A 20,590-nucleotide genomic window follows, 5' to 3' on the forward strand; every position below is an offset into this window, starting at 1 on the left:
TTTACTTACCGTTTGTTGACATGCATTTATATAAGATATTCTTGGGTCTTTGTTTTTTCACTATTGAAGTATAGTTGACACACAAGGCTACCTTAGTTTTAGGTGTAAAACACAGTAACTCCACAACTCTACCTGCTACATTATACTCATCATACAATGTTATTACAGTAACACTGACTATACTCCTTATACTATAAGGTCTTTTTTTTTTTTTTTTTTTTTTTTTAACATATTTTATCTCTAAATCTAGAGTGCGAATTCTGGAGATAAACAACCCAGGCTCCCGTTTTTTTTTTTGTATCTCCACTGCAAAGGACCTTCACACAGAGCCTGAAAAGCAATCTTCAGGTAGTCTGCAGGCAGGAAGGGTTCTGAGGAAAGGCGGAAATTAGACTAAGAACTTATGAGCGGATCAAGACCATCACTTTGGGCATGGAGAAGACCCCTCCTACGGAAAGCCCCCTGCTTCACAGCCCAGCTCTACTGTCAGCTCCTTTGCTCAGCTCATGGCGCGGGGCTCACACCGTGATGACGCACCCCTCTGGAGTAGGGACAGGTCTTACCGGTGTGACTCCCTGAAGGTTCTCAGAAAACACTTAACTTGGCTGAACTGAACATCAACGGCCATCCCAGGTACTCACTTCCGAGCAGGCAGCCAGACAGGACGAAGACCCCTCCAGAATCTCTCCCTCCCTAGGTACAGTCCTGTCTTCAAGAGCCTGCTCCCTTCCCAGGGCTGCTCAGGGCACACACCTCTGCTTCCAGGTAGGCGATTTTCTCCTTGAGCTCCTGGATGGTGCTGTCCTTTGACTGGACCACAGCTTTTGAATTCTGGAGCTGCAAAGATGTGGGGGACCATGGGGCTCATTTTGAAATGACTCAGTACACACTCATCGAACTTCACCCTGCTACTGGGGAGCCAGCAGAGACATAAGGCAGTCTTTTGCACCTCTCCCATGACTTGCTTAGCTTGCTTGCTTTCTTTCTTTCTCTCCCTCTTTCTTTTTTTCTTTCTTAATGTTTATTTTATTTTTGAGAGAGAGAGAGCACAAGCAGGGGAGGGGCAGAGGAAGAGGGGAACAGAGAATCTGAAGCAGGCTTGGCACTGACAGCAGACAGCCAATGTGGGGCTCGAACTTGTGAACTGCAAGACCATGACCCGAGCTGAAGTCGGACACTTAACCAACTGAGCCACCTAGGCGCCACTTGCTTTTCTATAAAAGCCTCATTTCAGTCAATATTGAGCTCTTGATTATCCCAGGTGTGTATGTGTGTGTGTGTGGGGGGGGGGGGGTTGTGGTGAGGAGAACACCACTCTGATGATCCCAAATCATAAATGGCTCAAAACCCATTCCATTTGATGTTGGGGAATACAAATTACTTATTCATTCAAGAAATATTTGGGGGCGCCTGGATGACTCAGTCGGTTTAGCCTCTAACTCTGGATTTTAGCTCAGGTCTTGATCTCAGGGCCGTGAGTTCAAGCCCTGTGTTGGGCTCTGCGCTGGGCATGAAGCCTACTTAAAAAAAAAACAATTGTCGAGGCCTTACTGTGTGACAGGCTCTGTCCTAGACACTGGGAAGGAGTAATGAACTAACCAGAAAAATCCTGGCCCTAATGGAGCAGACATGCAGCAAATTCATCCTCCCAGTTAGGGGGTTTTAAGTTCTCAAAACAATTCCACAAAATGGCACATCTTTTTTTTTTTTTAATTATAATTTTTTTTTAATGTTTATTTATTTTTGAGAGTGACAGAGACAGAATGTGAGTAGGTTGGGGCAGAGAGAGGGAGGCACAGAATCTGAAGCAGGCTGCAAGCTGTCAGCACAGAGCCTGACGTGGAGCTCGAGTGCACGAGCTGTGAGATCATGACCTGAGCCGAAGTCGGATGCTCAGCAGAATGAGCCACCCAGGCGCCCCGCAAAATGGCACATCCTGACTGTGCTACCCTAAAGCTCAGGTAGGGGAAGGCAGAAAATCTGCCATGAGGTACAAAGGTTGATAATCCACACACAGATAAGTGAGTATATTGTGACTTAATTATTCATTTACCAGCACTCTTCAAGGTGTACGAGTGACAAGCCTCTTCCTTTTTTCCCCATTAGAAAGCAGAAGGCAAATGACCAAAATCAAAGGGGAAAGATGGGAGAAAAGCAAATCCCAATCATTCAAACCTCGTAATTGGTAGCCGTAAATGTTTTATGGGACATGTAGGAATATAAACCAGGCTCCCCAGGAGAATGAACAGCAAAAGTGTGGATGTGACAGGAAACCGGGGTTGAGTTCCATGTGGTGACCTCCCAAGGGGGCAGCTGAAGCCGCAGAAGACCAGACCCTGCTTACCTGCTCTATCATCTGCCGGACTTTCCGCTGCTGGCTCTTGAGCATATCATCTAAGTGGTGGATCTTCTCCCGCAGGCCGGCCACTTCCTTTTCCAGGTTAGCCGCCCTGGGGATCAAGACCAGGAAGCTGAGGCAGAGGGAAAAGATGCTTTCTCTCTACCCAGGCACAGGGACAACCTCAGGCTTGGGGGCTTCCATGAACTGGGTTCCCTCTGCCCAACTCCCTGGTGCTCTGCCATGAGGACGAGGTGCAGGGACACCTTGGAAGGGCACAGCAGAGGCGCCACTAGAGATCAGCTAGGAAGCTCAGCAAGGGGAGGTTACACAGGAAAGCTCCAGATGGCACAACTAGAACCGACAGGTAGATGTCCAGGGAAGCAGTCCTTATGACAACACAGGATGGACTTGCTCAGCATGAAAGCTGCCGGAAAGTGGACTGCCTCAGGTGTGAGGAGCTCCTCATTCCTGGAAAGATTCAGGTGGGAGCTGTGTGTTCCTAAATCTCCTGATTCCCAGACATTGCTGTTTCCTCTGCCTCTTCTAAACTGGCCCAAGATCCCCAGAGGCCAGGCGACCAGGCAGGGTGTCTAGGAGTTCAGGCCTCTGAGTGTGGGGGTGGGGTACCATACAATCCGAGCCCCCTCACATCCTCCCTTCGCCTCAAACAATCTGAGCCACCCTCAGCTCTCCAGTACCCTATTTCTCAGGCTCTTTTTATTGAGAAAATCAGCCTTTATGATGCATAGCTATCGTTGCCATTTCCCAAGCCTCTGTTTTGGATTATCTGGGTCTTTTTTGTTTTTCCTGCTGCTTCCTCTCAATTGCCTACCCACGAGCACCACTGAGAAAGACGGAGTGCTGAGTAATTTAAAACAATTCTATGAAATCGAGCCCAAAGGAGGCTACAATAAAACGTCTGCAATTTTCCATGCCCAGACTAGTAAACCTAGAGGTTATTCCTCCAGGTTAGAAGAGACTATGTCCCCCGCTGACTGAGGGGCCCAAGAAGGCAAGGATCATGTCTTAACAGACATGGAAGTCCTTGGAAGGCCTTCCAGGTGATGGCTGTTGAACTTAAAAAGATCCAACTTATACCATGGAGAATAGACCCCATATGCTGATGTTAACTTTGATTTATCATTTGAGATCTTATTTATTAATTGCCAGCAGCATAAAGAGTTTCCAAATTCTTAAATGTCCAGAATGACCCAAACTTTGCCCTGTAGGTTTCACTAGTCTGGGGCCTCTGATCCCCTGTGATCAGAGGGAATTTGTAAAACCCTCTAACTTGGAGTGGAAAGGATCCCAGAGATCCCCTACATGCTGCTGCTGACAGGTGGGTCTCAGTTTGAGCTTCAAGTGACAGGACGTTCAGCACCTCTTCACGAGGCTGTTCATTGTATCTCTCAATGAAATGACGAGTGAGGAAGTTACTTGATTTTACCCTCAAATAATTTACCGTTGTTCTCCATTCTGGGGGGAGGGAACTGTGGAGCCATAACACCACATCTATACCCCGTGTGAAAAGCGGTGGAATAACGTGCCATGGCGAACAGCAGGTGTTTTACCAGCTTACTTGACCTTGGCTCTGACACCATGAAAGCATTTTCTTTAGTTCCTACTCCACAGAAAATGAACTCCCCAGAGATGGCAGCCTCCCAAACAGTATCTCCCTGGGTGGGGCCCCATCCGGAGCAGCCACATGGTGAGTCACGGCTGGAAGATCTGACATCAGCACTAGCTTCCTCCCCAGGTCTGGCCACCATGGGAGCTGTAGGCAGCATGGCCCGCCCTCCTCTCCCTGCACCCCAGCTTCACAGTGAACAAGGGCCCTTACTTTTCTCGTTCTGTTTGGCAGTCAGTGTTCTTGATCTGCAGTTCCTCCAAGGCCATCTCCCCCTCCCTAACCTTCACCAGTAAGGCCTGATGCTCCTGGACGGGCCAAAGGGAAGAAAATCTAGGATGAGGACGCGAAAGTGATTTCTGTGTTTGGGGTGAGAGGGGCCCGAGGGCTCGAGCTCAGTCCCTGCCGGGCCTGGACAGCTGCCAAAGAGCAGCAGGCCAAGCTGGTTTGATGGGGTGCCCTCCCCTGTCAGGGATAACCCTTCCCACCCTCAGCACACAGAAACTTCCCAGCCTCACCCAGCTACCCGGACGGAGAGCCCGGCCTTGCGTTATCAGGCCCACCTGCTGGCTCTGGCTGCTGGTCCCTGGGAAACCAGGCCCAGCGGCTCCTTCACAACAGTCTTCAAAAGCCCATAAAGGGCAGCTGTACAAGAACCCGAATGAAATGGAAACGGGTTCAGCTCTTGTTAGGGAGGGCTGAGCTGAGCTGAGAGGAAGACCTCTTGTTCCTTAAAGGCGAAAAGGTTCTCGAGGGTATTTGCTGAGGAAACCGTGAAGTGTGCTTTTCTGGAGCTGGTCAGAAAAGGAGACTGCAGCCATCTCAGCGAGTCCCGGGGCCCCCACTCCCCAGCACGGGAGTCAGGCCCTGAAGGTGAGACTCCCAGTCACCTCCTGCATGCCCAGCAAGCGCTTCTGGAGCTCTCCAGCCTCTGCCTCCTTCTGCTGCACTCTGTCCTCTGCTCTCTGAAGGGCCACTCGACTCTGTTCTGCTTCTCTCTGGCACTGGCTGAGTGTGACCTAAGACAGGACAGGGATGGGTGAAGGGGGCGTAGGACAACAAGCAAACATGGGTAAAACACCTCAGGAGAGACCCCGGGACCCTGGGCACAGTGAGAGGAGAAGGGAGGCAACTCTCTCTTTCCCATTCGAGATTCTAGGATGACTTGGGAAACTAGCAGGGTATCTCTGTTTCCAGGGCTCACCGGCACAGGACTGATTGAGCACTACTTTAGAGTCACACCTGGAACCCATAAGCACTTTCTGGATGGAGGACTTCTTCGACACCCCCACCAGTCCTCCAGTGCCACCCAAGCTTAACCCCGTGCCACGGCTTTCCTACAAATGCAAACACAAAGAATCTGGGGGCGCACATCTTACACTTCCTTCCTTCGGTGTCCCCACTCTTCCTCCCATCAAGCAATCCTGCAGCCTGCATATAAAGGACAATGTGGCACCTGGAAGGGCAACTAGTAAGCACCAGAGAGAACTGCTCTTTAGCACAGATGATAAGCCAGTTTGGGAGGGACAGAGGCAGAATTTGAGAAGGAAAGTAAAGGAAGAACTCGCCTCCCATCCTCCACATGCCAACTACAGGTCTTAGCTTAGACGCCCTTTCTTCCAGAAGCCTTCACACCCAGGCGAGGGGTCCTTCCCCTGTGTGCCTTTCTTTCTTGTAGCACTGAGTGGATTTGGCCCAGTCACTCGTGTGCACCCCACAGTGGGCCACTAGCAGGGAACTGGAGCACCATTCCACTTCCAGAGCTCAGCACAGCACCTGGCACACAGTCACTGCTCAATGACATTGTGAATGGAACTGATATCCATCTGTCCAACCCTCTCCTGTTGCAACTGAAAGCCAACCGATCTCCCCGAGGTACACAACTAGGGAATGATGGAGCCAGTGCTAGAACAGTGACCTCATCATCCATTTCAATTCCTCCCAGCTACCCCACACTGACTCCCTAGTCACTTAGTGAAAAAGAATCCCCATAACCTCTCAAAGAGGCAGCCCTGGGGAAACAGAACACTAAAGTAGGCAGTTTGTCCAACTCCTCCCAAAGTCAGAATCGGGGAAGAGACATGTGGTGGACGCATCCAAGCTGTACACCCGCCCTGTCCAGAGCAAACCCACTGCAAACCCTGACAGCAAGCCGCTAGTAGAGCAGAAAACCCACGCTTATGGGCACGTTGTATTCACAGTAAGTGGCAATCTTGCCCCCTGCTGATCCCTGGTTCAGAAAAGTAGACTGGAGAGTCGAGTTTACTAGCAAAGATGAGAAAATCCTCCAGATGTCCCATATTAGCCTGGAACAGGCCAGCCCTACAGGCAAGAACATGGAAACAAAACCTCTCCTATCTGTACACAACACTGCACCCAGGCTGATGTGCACTCAGAGCAGGGCATAGAGGGCCAGGCCCTGACCCTCACACTCTGCTGTAGGATCACACTCTCCTCTGCCACATCTGTCCCTGTTGCTCCAGTCAGCACTTCCCTGAAGGACCCTCTTAGTCGTAAGATGGGGTGCCAACCTACCCCGGTGGTGGGAACAACCCAGGCAGGTGCTATGGACCAAGGGCAGCCCTTTCTAAGAAACTGTGGGCAGGGGGCTACAGCTGTCAGGACCTTCTAGCCTCAGGCTTTTACTCAAGACACTTCTTCATTCAAGCTTTGAAACCCAGAGCTAATAGACCCTTCCATGTATGACCAAGACCAACAAGTACTTCACAAGGCCTCTCAATGTAGAAATTTCTTTCCAAAATCCACAGTCTGGTCAGCATTACAGCCTCAACATCCCCTTCCTCCTGTAGCGAATAGCTGGTCACCAAACTGATACATCATCAGCCAAATTACCCAAATTGTGGAATCTGAAATCGATGCAGCAAACTCCTTTACTGCACAGCCACTGTGTTCTGAGACCAAACTAATCTCAGTATTACACTAAGTCCCAAGTATTTAGGATAGGAAAACTCACTAAATGGATCACTAAGAAAAATATAGGTTATCTTATATTTCTAAAACCCTTCAAAACAATAAATAGACTTACATATCTTACCTCACTCAATCCACACACCACACTTGTGAAGTATATTCCATGACCCTTTTTACAAAAGTTGGAACCGATACTTAGAGAGGTCAAATTAATGGCTCAAATAATTGATCATCTCTAAAGGCGAGTGATCATTCCCTGTGCTTTCTTCCTCCCCCTCAATATCTCTCTCAAAAATTCTCTTAGTCCCATGAAAGAGAAGTATTCAGGCTGGGCTTCCTCCTACCACCGGCTCCCGGCATACCTGGGCAGGGCATAATCCTATCAATACATATTTATGATACAGAAATACTTTACATGTGGATGAACAATAGCAGATAATAACAGAGGGTTAATCTTAGATAGAAGCCTAGTGTTTGCCCAGTGTACCTCATTTTATACTCAAAGAATTTTCTATAAAGTATGGAAGACCTCACACACTTTTATTTATTTTTTATTTATTATTATTATTTGTTTTTGAGAGACAGCACATGCAGGAGAGGGGCAAAGAGAGACAGCGCACCCAGGAGAGGGGCAAAGAGAGAGGGAGAGAGAGAGAGAGAGAGAGAGAGAGAGAGAGAACAGAGAGGCAAACAGAGGCAAACAGAGGGGCAAAGAGAGAGGGAGAGGGGGAGACGGGGAGAGAGGGGGGGAGGGGAGAGAGAGAGAGAGAGAGCGCACACAGAAGAGGGGCAGAGAGAGAGGGAGAGAGAATCTTACACAGGCTCCATGCTCAGCACAGAGCCAGATGCGGGGCTCGATCTCACCACTGTAAGACTGTGACCTGAGCCAAAATCAAGAGTTGGATGCTTAATTGGTTGAGCCACCCAGGTGCCCCTTCTCACGCTTTCTGTAGTGGAGGACTTTCACTCTCTACAGACCTTGGTACTTTTTAAATCTTCCATCATAATAATTCAGTATTACTTTTGTAACAATAACTGTGATACTCATTCAAGATTGCAAAGTTCTTCAAAGTAAAGTCAAGACTTGACTTCAAGTCCTCTGACTCCATGGGCACAGATCTTTCTACAACCACAATGCTCCATCCACTCACCCAGTCCACACTTAAGAAGTGCCCACCACCTTACGCCAGGCATTATGCCAGACATGGGGATGCAGGGTAACCTTGACAGCAAAGTCCTTGCCTGCATGGTGCCCAGAGCCCAGTAATTCTTGTTGTGGTATTCAGAGAAACGACTGAGCTTCCTGCTATCCCGAACCAGCACCACCACCCAACTTCACCAGAGAACCAGTGCTGATCTTCAAACTATGGCCTAGCCTTGAACAGCAAAAACTCTAAGAGTCCAGGAATGGGAAAAGCAGACAGGAAAGTGCCCAGGCCTCAAAGCCCAGCCTTTCCAATTGATGGCACCTGGCCAAGAAGACATGAAGTCCATGCTAAGTCACTGGCATCTGTATCTGGCAGCCCAACCCTTGGGGCACTTTCTCCCCCAATCCCAAATCTCACCTCAAAAGCCACACGGTCTGACTGGTGCTGCCGCTCGGCCTCCTGCAGCTTGACAAGCAGGTCCCGCACGGTCTTCCTCAGGCTCTTGACATCTTCATTTATATAGGTGTCTGCCTACAGTCAGAACAGGGAAGAGAAGGTGAAGCCACTGTGTTTGTGTAGGAGAAGGTCCCCCACAACACATACTTGGGCCCTCCTGCTCAGACCACCCTCTCATATCACTCAAGGGGACAGCTAGTCTTAGGCACCCAGGAGCGATGAGTTAATCACACAAAAATGCTCTCTCTTCATATTTCAAGGAACTCAACTAGCCTCAAGTCATCTGAGGATTTTAGGACACACTCAATAATTTTTATGCATGTATCAACTCATTAATGGGTATCCTCAAATGTGTGCCCTGTTTCCGTGAGACCAGAGCTCTCTGAGAACAGGGACCACGTTCCCCTTTAGACTACAGCATCCCAAGGCAGGGACAGTGCCACACCCATCACGAGGGGCACTTCCCAAAGGCACATCTTTTGTCTTTGCATCTGGCTCAGGGTTATCTGGCTACAGGGTTACTGATGAATGAGCAAAAGCACCCAACGAGTCCAGGAATCTCATTCAATGTGGAAAAAGGTGTCTTCATTGAAGTTACTGTGAGTCTCTCCCCAGACACACCCAGTTGTGGGTTGGTGGTTAGAGCTGAGCTGGCATGTGGGGTCTTGCCCCCACCTCTGCCGCACAGGCACCAGACACTTCAGTTACCAGCTCCCAGCAAGTCTGACAGAAAAATCTCTCTCTGCCTCACATAGTGGGAAGCAGCAACACCTTTAAACCAGAGCACGGAGCTCGGAGCTCGCAGCTGGGAGGACGGTGCCAGGGTCCCAGTAGCTGTGCTATCACTGAGTCCAGACCACGCCCCGCCTTACAGGCTGCCTCAAAACTACGATAATATCCGCTGGGCTTAGAGCTTGTGAGAAGACAGAGTTGAACAAACAGTACCAGGTGTTATTGTAACGTGGTGCCAAAAGCACATTTGCCAAATATGGTAATTCAGGAGAAGGGAAAAAAATCCAAACTGCACATCTAAAGTGAGTAGTTAGGATCATCACAACATGCCAAAACCTAGCCGTGAAGTTACCCAGTCACCTCCCCTCTATCTGTACCTAAGCTGCTGGGCAGGTGAGAACGATTTCAAAGGCTCCTGGAAGCATAACTACTACGTGTTTATTTCAGATGGCGTTCTTCAACGTTTTTTTTTGTTTTTTTGTTTTTTTGTTTTTTTTATTTTTTTATTTTTGGGACAGAGAGTGACAGAGCATGAACAGGGTAGGGGCAGAGAGAGAGGGAGACACAGAATCGGAAACAGGCTCCAGGCTCCGAGCCATCAGCCCAGAGCCTGACGCGGGGCTCAAACTCACGGACCACGAGATCGTGACCTGGCTGAAGTTGGACGCTTAACCGACTGCGCCACCCAGGCGCCCCTCAGATGGCGTTCTTAAAAGACTATTTAATGACATGGAAAATTTTCAGTGTCGTATGAAGAGAAAAAAGGTAGTTATTAGAACTTGTAGAAGTTAGAAACACACTAGATTTAAGCATAGCAATGTGGATAGACCCCAGGAACATGGTGTTGGCTAAAAAGGGAAAAGATAAAATATAGCACAAATTCATTACGAAAATTGAAAACACACTTATAGGCATACTGAAATCATACACTGAATATATTAGAGTTGGGGAGGGGAGAGGCAAAAACAAAACAAACAGTAAATCCAGTGAGAGGCCTTTACTAGATCAGAGATGATAATGTACCCTGGATTTTAAGAGATTACTTTAAAAATATAAAATCTTTAAAAAAGCAAGAAAGAAAAATACACTGGAACATTGGTACTCAGGTTTGGCTAAATATTAGAATCACTTGAAGGGTTTTTTTTTTTCTTTAATTTTTAAGTACTCTCCATACTCAATGTGGGGCTCGAGCTCACAACTCCGAGATCAAAAGTTACACGCCCTTACCCACTGGACCAGACAGGCACCCCCTGAAGAGATTTTTAAAGTCCTGCCGACCAGCCCACATCTCAGATCAATTAAATTACAGTCTCTAGGGGCGCCTGGGTGGCTCAGTCGGTTAAGCGTCCGACTTCAGCTCAGGTCACGATCTCACGCTCCGTCAGTTCGAGCCCCGCGTCAGGCTCTGGGCTGATGGCTCAGAGCCTGAGGCCTGCTTCTGGTTCTGTGTCTCCCTCTCTCTCTGCCCCTCCCCCGTTCATGCTCTGTCTCTCTCTGTCTCAAAATAAATAAATGTTAAAAAAATTTTTTTTTTTTTAAATTACAGTCTCTAGGTCTGGCACCAGGCTTGTCTCCTTTAAAACTCCCAAGGCTGGGGCACGTGGGTGACTCAGTCGGTTAAGGGTCCAACTTTGGCTGAGGTCATGATCTTGCAGTTTGTGAGTTGGAGTGAGCCCTATATTGGGCTCTCTGCTGTCAGCATGAGGCCAGCTCTGGATCCTCTGTCCCCGCCCTCCCAGCCCCTCCTCCACTCATTCATTCTCTCTCTCTCTCTCTCAAAATAAACTTAATTAAATTTTTAAAAAGCTTCCAAACCTATTTCAATCGGTAGTGAAGGCTAAGGGCACTGCTCTAAAGGGATCCACCTACTTCAATCCATTCACAGTGGATCCTTTGAAGGAAAAAGATTGGAGAAGGAGGATTTGGGTTTGTATGTTTCTCCATTGTTTGAATTTTTACAGCAAATGATACTCTTCTATTTAGTAAGACAGAAAGAACAATAATAAAGATAATAAAGAGATCAGGGAGGACGATACCCTGCCTCCTGGCAAAGACATATTTACCACTGCTTTCCCCGTTACCTACCTTACTTACCTCAGGTGGGCTGCTATACAGTGTTGTGGGGCTTGGATTTAATCCATTTGGCTTTTCCAGCACCACCTGTTCAAAGAAAAATAAAATCGGTAGTTAACACAGCCCAAACAACGAACTTCGAAACATTAATTTCCTAAGATCTCATTCTTAGGAAAAAAAGAAAGAGGTGGGAAAAGACAGAGAAAGAAGGAAGAAGAGGAGGAAGAGGTGATGGAGGAGAAAGAGGAAGAAAAGGAAAGAAAGAGAAACAGAAAACAGCAAGGGAAAAAAAAGACTTCAAGTGCTGGGTGGGAAATGGAGAGGAGAGGTAAGGCGTGGAGAATGTGTATGGCTGTGGAGGTGGGGGGGGCAGTGCTGAAGGGAGCCTTTCAGCCCAATGGAAAACATGCAGGCTGACTCCCAGAAGCCCAGGGGATACAAGCAGCTGCCTGCCACCAACAAAGAGTCTGCCTTGCCCCTTGGGGATCCTGACAAGGTTTGACAAAGCATAAAGCAAAAGGTGAAGTGGCTTTTGCTGCAATTCTTTCCAACCCAAAGCCTGATTATTCATCATACCACCGCTGGTCTGTGCAAACAAGGGCCCTGGACTTTGGGGCCGGTCTCTGAGCAGATCAGATTCCTCAGCCACCTGGCAAAGCACCTCCCAGCAGCCAGATGGGAGCTCAGGCGGGGAAAGTCCTGCCTTCAGCCACAGCAAAGTGAATTAGGGGGAATCGCCACACAAGCCTAGTAAGGGCTCACGCCAAAGAGGAACCTTGCTGCCACTAGCTGCCAAATCCCTCAGGGGAACGAGGGCAGGGGCTACTAGAGAAAGACAACTCCTCCCACCCCCACCACCCGACTCCAGCCAAGTGCAAGTGAAGGAGATATAACTCTGAATCTAAAGGAGGACAAAGGTGAAATGGAAGAGACTGTTCTCCCCTGAGGACCCTTCCAGCCTCCAATTTTAGAAAAGCTGAAAAGCAGGATCCCAGGCTTATCCATCCGTCCCAAGAAGTACTCTTCAGTAGGTTCGCTATGACATTTACTGGTGACCTTCTGCATCCCAGACACAGGGGTGGGGTGAACCCTAACCTCAAGGAGCTTCTGACGCCGGGGCAAAGACAGCTACTGACACAAATAATGGACCAGGACCGAGACTTCCAATTCACAGCCCGGGTGTTACCCCAATTACGCAAGACCAACTATGAGAAGTTTGGATTTACAGGTAACTGTCTGCTTTGTAAGACTGTACTCCAAAAATACTGATCCCAGAATCCTTACAGAGGAGAGGTTTTGCCAATAACGGTCATTTTGTTCACATGAATTCCACTTTTATGCAGTGTGTGGGAACAAGTATACCTTATACCTAGGCTGACCCATGTCAATGCCAGTGCTCGTCTGCTGGAGAGCCCCAGTAAGGCTGGGAGTGCTCCGAGAAGCCAGCACTGCCTGTACGCCCTCCTTTTCTGGCAGCGGTGGGAGATTTGGCACCCACAGCGTGACCGGCAAAGGGGACTGCCCGGCACAACCTCCTCATTGAGGACCCAACCACTGACCATTTCCTATTACCTGTATCTCCTGTCCTTGGAGAGAGTCTCCTGGATCTCTGTCAAGCTTGCTACTTATGTCCTCCCGCAGCTTCTGTAGGCAGTTCCGGGCCTGGGAAGGGATGGCAAGAACCCTTAGCTCTGGGACAAGGAAAGAGAGTGGCCCGACTCACCCAGCTTTGCGCCCATCCCTGACCCGTACTCCTGTGAGCCAAGCTCTGGCTGGGGGAAGGAGGGACCCCAGGCAAGTGGGGCTGCAGCACAGTCCCTCCTACACGAGCAGGAAACAAAACCCCATCCCGCTGGAGCTAACACTCTTGCTGCAGAGACACACGACACAAAGGGCAAACAAGTGGAACATGTAATATGTTACATGGTGACAAGTGCCAAGGAGCAGCTGAGGCCAGGGAGAGGGTCAAGAAAAGTTAGGGAAAAGAGACTGTCAGCTTTAGAGAGGAGGCTGGGGTACAATGGGTACAGAGGACACGTGGGAGTTAATAAATACTTGCTGATTCATGGATTGGTTGAGTAACAGGAGGGTCAGAAATGATACCTGACTCAATGGGGGACGGTGGCAGATGGGAGAAGACCAGACCCCACAAAAGGAGGGAGCCAAAAAAATGTGAGCTTCCCACCAAGGGAGAGGTGCCCACCTCCTGGATATACTGCACCTCACTCTTCAGCTGGTTGATGTTTTTCTCATGGATCATCTTATCTCCAGCCCTCCCCTTCAGGTACACCTTCAACAAGGAGAACAACACTACTGATTAAGAAAGCTCCTTATAAGTTAATTCCACCTAGGCAGGCTCATCCACTGGTAAAGGTAAAACACTACTGCCTTCTGGGTGGCACTTGGAGGATTCAGATCAGAAGGCTTAGAACTAGCTAGGCTTGTTCTTTGACCTATCAAATCTACTCCTGGAACTTTATCCTAATGAAATAAATTTAGCCAAACTGACATAAGCACTCACACGTACATGTAAATTCATGCAAAGGGGGTTGTAACAAGGGATTTACACATTTTTCTCTATACATGCTTGAATCTTTTACAGTCAAGAAAATATTTATTGGGACACCTGGGTGGCTCAGTTGGTTAAGCTGAAGCGTCTGACTCTTGATTTAGGCTCAGGTCATGATCTCATGGTTGTGGGATCAAGCCCCAAATCAGGCTTCTTGCTGACAGCATGGAACCTGCTTGGAATTCTCTCTCTCCCTCTCTCTGCCCCTCCCTCTGCTCACACATGCACGTGTGTTCACACATGTAAACTTGCTCTCTCTCTCTCTCAAAATAAACTTTAAAAAAAAATTTAAAAATATTTATTACCTGTATTATAAAACACATACACAATTTAGTAACAGATGTTCAGCAAAATATTCTTTATAACTGCAAAAATGAAATAGGCATAATGTCCAACAATGAGGGATTACTTACATAAATTATGGTATGTCTATAACCGAACACTGTGCAGTCATGAGAATACTAGACACTTACATTTATGGACACAGAAGATTTATAAACCAACATTAAAGTGTAGGGGCACAAGCAAATTGTAGAATAGAGGGTATATAATATGATTTAACTTTTGAAAAAATACATATGTGTAGGAAAATGTTTGGGAGGATACACGATAAAGTATTAAAAACAATGATTACATTGACAGAATTATAGGGTAGTTTTGCTTTCTTTAAGGGCCATGAAATGACTTTGAATAAGAAACAGAAATTAAAGGCATCTGGATTGAAAAGAAAGAGGAAAAATCACCATTTGCAGAAGTGATCATGTATATAAAAATACCCTAAGGAGTCCACTAAAAAATTATCAGAGATTGTAGCAAGGTTGTAGGATGTAAGATCAATATACAAAAAATAGTTGTATTTCTATACATTAGCAATGAACAATCCAAAATGAAATATAAAACCAATTCTATTTACAAGAGCAACAAAAAGGAAAAACACTTAGAAATTAACAAAGTTCTCAAGACTTGAATTCTGAAAATTACAGAACATTGTTAAAAAAATGAACAAACATCCCATTTTCATGGATTGGAAGACTTAATATTGTTAAGACGGCAATACTCCCCAAATCAATCTACAGATTCAACACAATTCTTATCAAATCCATGCTAGCTTCTTTGCAGAAACTGACAAACTGATCTTAAAATTCATATGGAAATACAAAGGACCCTGAGTCCCTAAAACAATCTTGAAATATAAATCTCAACAATATAGTAACAAAATGTTAACAAAAATAACAAAGCTACAGCCAGTAATCAAGACAGTGTGGAACTGGGATAAGGAGAGACATAATTCAATGGAATACAAATGAGAGTCCAGAAACAATAATACAATAAAAATACACTAAACTAATTTTTGACAGGGTGCCAAGACAATTCAATGGGGGAAAAGAACAGTCTTTTCAACAAATGATGTTGCTATAAATGGATATCCACATGTAAAAGAATGAAACTGGATGCCTTCCTTATACCATATACAAAAATTAGCCCAAAATGGATCATAGACCTATCTGTAAGAGCTAAAACTATAACTCTTTGAAGAAAATATAGAAATAAATCTTTGTGACCTTGGGCTAGGCAAAACCTTCTTAGATAAGACACTAGAAGGACAACAAAAGAAAAATATATATAAATTGGATTTCATCAAATTAAGAACTTTTGTTTCAAAGGACACTATTTAGAAAGTAAAAAACAAAATACAGAAAGGACAAAATTTTGTAAAATATTTCCAAATCGTATATCTAATATGGGTCTAATTACTATCCAGAACATGTAAGGAACCCTTATATCTCAAAAATTAAAATCATCTTTTTGGTAAATTTAATTAATCATCAAGAGTAATTCTTTTGGGGTGCTGGGTGGCTCAGTCAGTTAAGCACCTGACTTTGGCTGAGGTCATAATCTCTCTGTTCATGGGTTCAAGCCCCACGCCAGGCTCTGTGCTGACAGCTCAGAGCCTGGAGGCTGTTTGGGATTCTGTGTCTCCCTCTTTCTCTGCCTCTCCCCACCCCTCTCAAAAAAAAAAATCAACATTAAAAAAATTTTTTTTAAAGAAGAGTAATTCTTTTGGACTATTTACTGCTATTTTAAAATTCAAATATAGGGGCACCTGGGTGGCTCAGTGAGTTGAGCATCCGACTTCAGCTCAGGTCATGATCTCATGGTTCATGAGTTTGAGCCCCAGAGGGGGCTAGCTATTGTCGGCGCAGAACCCTCTCACTGTACCCCTCCCCTGCTTGCACTCTGTCTCAAAAATAAATAAACATTGGGGTGCTTGGGTGGCTCAGCTGGTTGAGCGTCCAACTTCGGCTCAGGTCATGATCTCACTGTTTGTGAGTTCGAGCCCTGCGTCGGGTCGGGCTCTGTGCTGACAGCTCAGAGCCTGGAGCCTGCTTCAGATTCTGTCTCCTTCTCTCTCTGCCCCTCCCACTTGTGCTCTGTCTCTCAAAAATAAATAAATGTAAAAAAAAAAAAAACACCTTAAAATAAATAAATAAATAAACATTATTTATTTATTTATTTTTAAATTTCAAATACAGCAAAAATAACACCATGGAGAAAGTGTGGTCACATTCATCCGTTATACCTACATATAAACTCTCAAAACGCAATTGAATTGAGCCTGATGCGAGGCTCAATCTCACAAACCATGAGATCATTACCTAAGGTGAAATCAGGAGTTGGGTGCTTAACAGACTGACCCACCCAGGCACCCCTCAAAGAGCTTTAAAAAAGAAATAATGACGGGCTCCTGGGTGGCTCAGTTGGTTAAGCGTCCGACTTCGGCTCAGGTCATGATCTCGCGGTCCGTGGATTCAAGCCCCGCGTCGGGCTCTGTGCTGACAGCTCAGAGCCTGGAGCCTGTTTCAGATTCTGTGTCTCCCTCTTTCTCTGACCCTCCCCTGTTCATGCTCTCTCTCTGTATCAAAAATAAATAAATGTTAAAAAAAAGAAATAGTGAACATTCTTTTATTTAAAAAAAGCTCCATAAACACACCTCCCACCTGACTCCACAACCTCCAGCAGCTAAATATGGCCAGTGGGATAGGCACCTAGGAAGATCACCACATCCATTTTCATGCCCGGGTCTGGACTGCACCAAAGTCACTACAGACTGACTGTGGTCTCCTGGTGTTAATTAAGATCTTTTCAGGAAATGACCAGGAACTCGCATTACAGGTCTGGTTCTTCCAAGTCAAACCACAATGTCCCTGTGGCAAAGTCAGCTGCCGCCTGTCACATGCCTGTAAGGAGAAAGAGGGGAGGGAGGAACAGTGGAAGTGAGCAAAGTTTACCTTAATGATCTCCTCGTGTCCATCATTGGACTTCACCAGTTCTGAGGCCAACGAATGGCTGGTTGAGCGGCCAGACACCATGGCAAAAGTCCTCCTACCCGCCTGTCAAAGAGAAAGAGAGAGAGAAATGGCTCAGAAATCATGACAAGCCCAGAACTTCTTCTGTCCCTTGACCAATGCAGAACACCTGCTCCTCGAAAGATTTAAAGGGTTAGTCTGATTTTCCCTCCAAAAACTCATTTCAACCTCTACCAGAAGCCACACAGCAGCAACACCGGACAGGGAAAATTAGCAGAAATTGCAGGTTAGTTTTACTTTTAGTGGGGCCTCCCCACCCCCAAAGCAGTGCACAAGGCTGAGGTCAGGGGGTGTGTCTGATAGGAAGTGACCCTGAGCAGCAGCAGGGATGGCTCCAGACAGCACTGTAAGGCGTCAGCAGCAAGGAGGGAGAACTGGCTGAGGGGAAGAGGCCTCACCCCACCAGAAACCTCGATACCTTCTCGGCTATGTGTTCAAGTTCATCTCCTGTCAGTTCACTCTGTAGAGTCAGCCTTAGAATGTCCACGCACCCCTAATAATGACAATGACAGCAACAATCACCCCTTACCTTTACAGTCCACTACCGGTACCAGTGCACTTTTGCCAGTCCTGTGGGGTGGTCCTTATTATCATCATTTAACAGATAAGAAAAGCTGACGTCTGAAAAGGTGACATTAGCTTGCCCAATATCAGTCATTCCTGGGTGGCAGGAGGTCTTGGGATCCTCTGACAGTGCTCTTTACACCACACCAGAGACTATTGCTCTGTGTAGCTCCAGAGGGGCTAGCCACCTTGGTCCTTACATTACAGGAAGAACATTACGCGGATTCCCCTCTCCCCAGCCTTGAAGAGGGGGATGCCCTCATCCTCAATGTAGGGTTCCTGCACCTGACAGGCAACCAGGAGTTACTGATGCACTTCACAAGACTGGGATATCCTTCCTGAACCAAACTATAGGACAGTACTTGAATCCAAACCCCTACTTCTCTAAGGCATACAGAAATTATCCAAATGAAAGAAGGCAAGACAATAGGTACTTATCTATAGATGAGCCTAATTTCAAAGGAAGAAGCACATTTTCTTTCCTAACTCAAAGAAGGTTTAAAAAACACACTGTGAGGGGTACCTGGGTGGCTCAGTCGGTTGGGCGTCCGACTTCGGCTCTGGTCATGATCTCACAGTTCATGGGTTAGAGCCCCGCATCGGGCTCTGTGCTGACAGCTCAGAGTCTGGAGCCTACTTTGGATTCTGTGTCTCCCCCTCTCTCTGCTCCTATCCCACTCGTGCTCTGCCCCTCTCCCACTTGTGCTCTCTCTCGGTCTCAAAAATAAACATAAAAAAATTTTTTTAATTAAAAAAAATACACTGTGACACACACACACACACACACACACACACACACACAGTGGAGAAAATAGAACACATTGAGGGGGAAATCATATGGTAAAAGGAAAAAGTGGGGCTGGAGATTTGGAGAGATAACATTGAGGGAAGGTAAGCAGGGCAGGGAGGACCAAACTCTACCAATAACCTGTGTTATGTGTAGAGTTGGACAAGAGGTTTAGGTACACTGGGCCTCTGGCTTGCACCAGAAAAATAATGGGTTGTACTAAGTATCTCTAAGGCTCCTTCCAGCTTTAACACTATGAGAGCATAAAAAGGGAATATGTGCTTCTCCCAGGCAATGAAGGGAAGATGGATGCTGAACTACCCAAGGACAAAAGTGACCTTGAGGTCCAGGAGTATAAATGCCATCTTACCCTTAACAGGTTTTAAGGAACTCTCCTAATATTCCAAATGGCTGTTGGAAGGAGCAGGAAGAAAATGTGTCCCACCCAGGGAGTTGTGAGAAGGTTCTCTGGGAAGGGAACAGTCCTTCCTAAATAAGGAAAAGAACTTGGTGGCAAAGAAATCAGACTCTGTGGTCAGATACTTAACTCTCAAAGACCGCACTGTAAAATGGCAACATTACCATCCGACATGGGGGCTTTTCGTTGAAGATCAACGGAAAGTGTCTGGAGGTCTCTGCCACATAAAAGAGAGGTACTCAAATATTAGCCTCCTCCCACTTCTTAGAATGAACCCAAATTTGGGACAGGTGGAAGACACTCCCACATGGCCCTTCACCCTCCCTAACTCTGGCAATGTAGCTGGTTTTACAAAACACTCAATTCCTACCAAATACAAGAGAGATCCCCGGGGGGGGGGGGGGTGGGGGGGGGGGAGAGGGGGCGTTCAGGCCCTCCAGAGTCTGGGTCAACTCACTTCTGTTACTGCTCCTCATTGCTCCCTGTCCAATACCTCCCAGGCTTTCCCACCTTTGCCTTACATGTCTTTAATGTCCTTAAATGTCCTTTCTTCCCATTGGGCATCTTTAAGGCCCTCAAAAGTTCACATTCAAATGCCATATTTGTGACACGTCCCTACATCCTGTGGGAAACATACCCTCACCTCCTTGAGCTCCCTTGGCATCACAGGGCCTCCTATGGTACCTGCCTCTCAGCTACTTATGTTCCACGAGGAATTGCCCTTTCTGTTAACTCACATGGGCTGCTGTGTGCCACAGCCCTCTAGCTGGGTTAAGTATTTTCTGAACAAATACGAGTGCTCCATGATATAGATATCATTCAATGTAATGTTCAAGAGAACATTACACCAGAAAGAAGAGGAAAGGATTTCAAAATAGCCAGAGCGGCTGCCAACTCTTCTCCCCAGGACACAGACGTGCACTTTGGTTAAAACAACATCCTTCCATACCTGGAGGCAGTTGGGGAAAGCTGGGGCATCCCTCAGCCAAAATAAAGGAGTTATCAGCCAATGAAGATCATCAAGTCTAGTTTATTGTATGGACCCAGGCATTCTAATTGGAAGAACATGGACAACCAGGCTAGATGGGGGCAATGAGGGATCATCTCATCCATACATGTCATCAGAATCCCAGATGGACAGGAAAAAGTGGGAAACTTGCAAAAGTACTAAAAAAAATAATGTCTGAAAACTTTCCAAATTTTACAAAAGACATAAACCCAGAGATTCAAGGAGCAAATCCCAAATAGGATAAGCCCCCAAATCATGCCAAAACACACAATTAAATGTCTGATAACTAAAAACAAAGAAAAACATCTTTTCACATCAGAGAAAAATGACAAGTTACCTACACAGGGGAAGCACTTTCATTAAACAGCAGATTTTTCATCAGAAGCTAGGAAGGCCAGGATGAAATGGCACATTATTTTCAAGTGCTGAAAAAAACCTCTTAATCAATAATCCTATGACCAAAAAACATTCTCCTTCAGGAATAAGGGGGTAAATTAAGATGTCCTCATGTAAAGAAAAACTAAGAATTTCTTACCAATACAGCTACATTAAAAAGGCTGTAAAAGA

The 20,590-nt window shown here is 46.5% G+C and overlaps 1 protein-coding gene across 9 annotated transcripts in view; it reads right to left on the minus strand.

Annotated features, from left to right (window-relative positions):
• Nucleotides 1–20,590, minus strand: part of TUFT1 (tuftelin 1) — a 50,004-nt gene that overhangs the window by 9,927 nt on the left and 19,487 nt on the right. For 2 of the 9 annotated variants that reach the window (XM_058715753.1, XM_058715749.1), the window contains exons 2-11: nucleotides 17,664–17,738; nucleotides 17,168–17,269; nucleotides 13,512–13,598; nucleotides 12,881–12,970; nucleotides 11,321–11,395; nucleotides 8,465–8,578; nucleotides 4,859–4,987; nucleotides 4,182–4,276; nucleotides 2,345–2,450; nucleotides 754–837 (exon numbers count right to left, since the gene is read on the minus strand). In XM_058715753.1, the coding sequence (XP_058571736.1) occupies nucleotides 754–837; nucleotides 2,345–2,450; nucleotides 4,182–4,276; nucleotides 4,859–4,987; nucleotides 8,465–8,578; nucleotides 11,321–11,395; nucleotides 12,881–12,970; nucleotides 13,512–13,598; nucleotides 17,168–17,269; nucleotides 17,664–17,738 (957 nt within the window). Of the gene's footprint in view, nucleotides 1–753; nucleotides 838–2,344; nucleotides 2,451–4,181; nucleotides 4,277–4,858; nucleotides 4,988–8,464; nucleotides 8,579–11,320; nucleotides 11,396–12,880; nucleotides 12,971–13,511; nucleotides 13,599–17,167; nucleotides 17,270–17,663; nucleotides 17,739–18,332; nucleotides 18,496–20,590 lie in introns of those variants that run through there. The other 7 variants (XM_058715758.1, XM_058715752.1, XM_058715750.1 and 4 more) reach the window with 7 other exon arrangements.

This window comes from Neofelis nebulosa, chromosome 2 (assembly GCF_028018385.1).
Source record: "Neofelis nebulosa isolate mNeoNeb1 chromosome 2, mNeoNeb1.pri, whole genome shotgun sequence".
NCBI classification, from domain to species: Eukaryota; Metazoa; Chordata; class Mammalia; order Carnivora; family Felidae; genus Neofelis; species Neofelis nebulosa.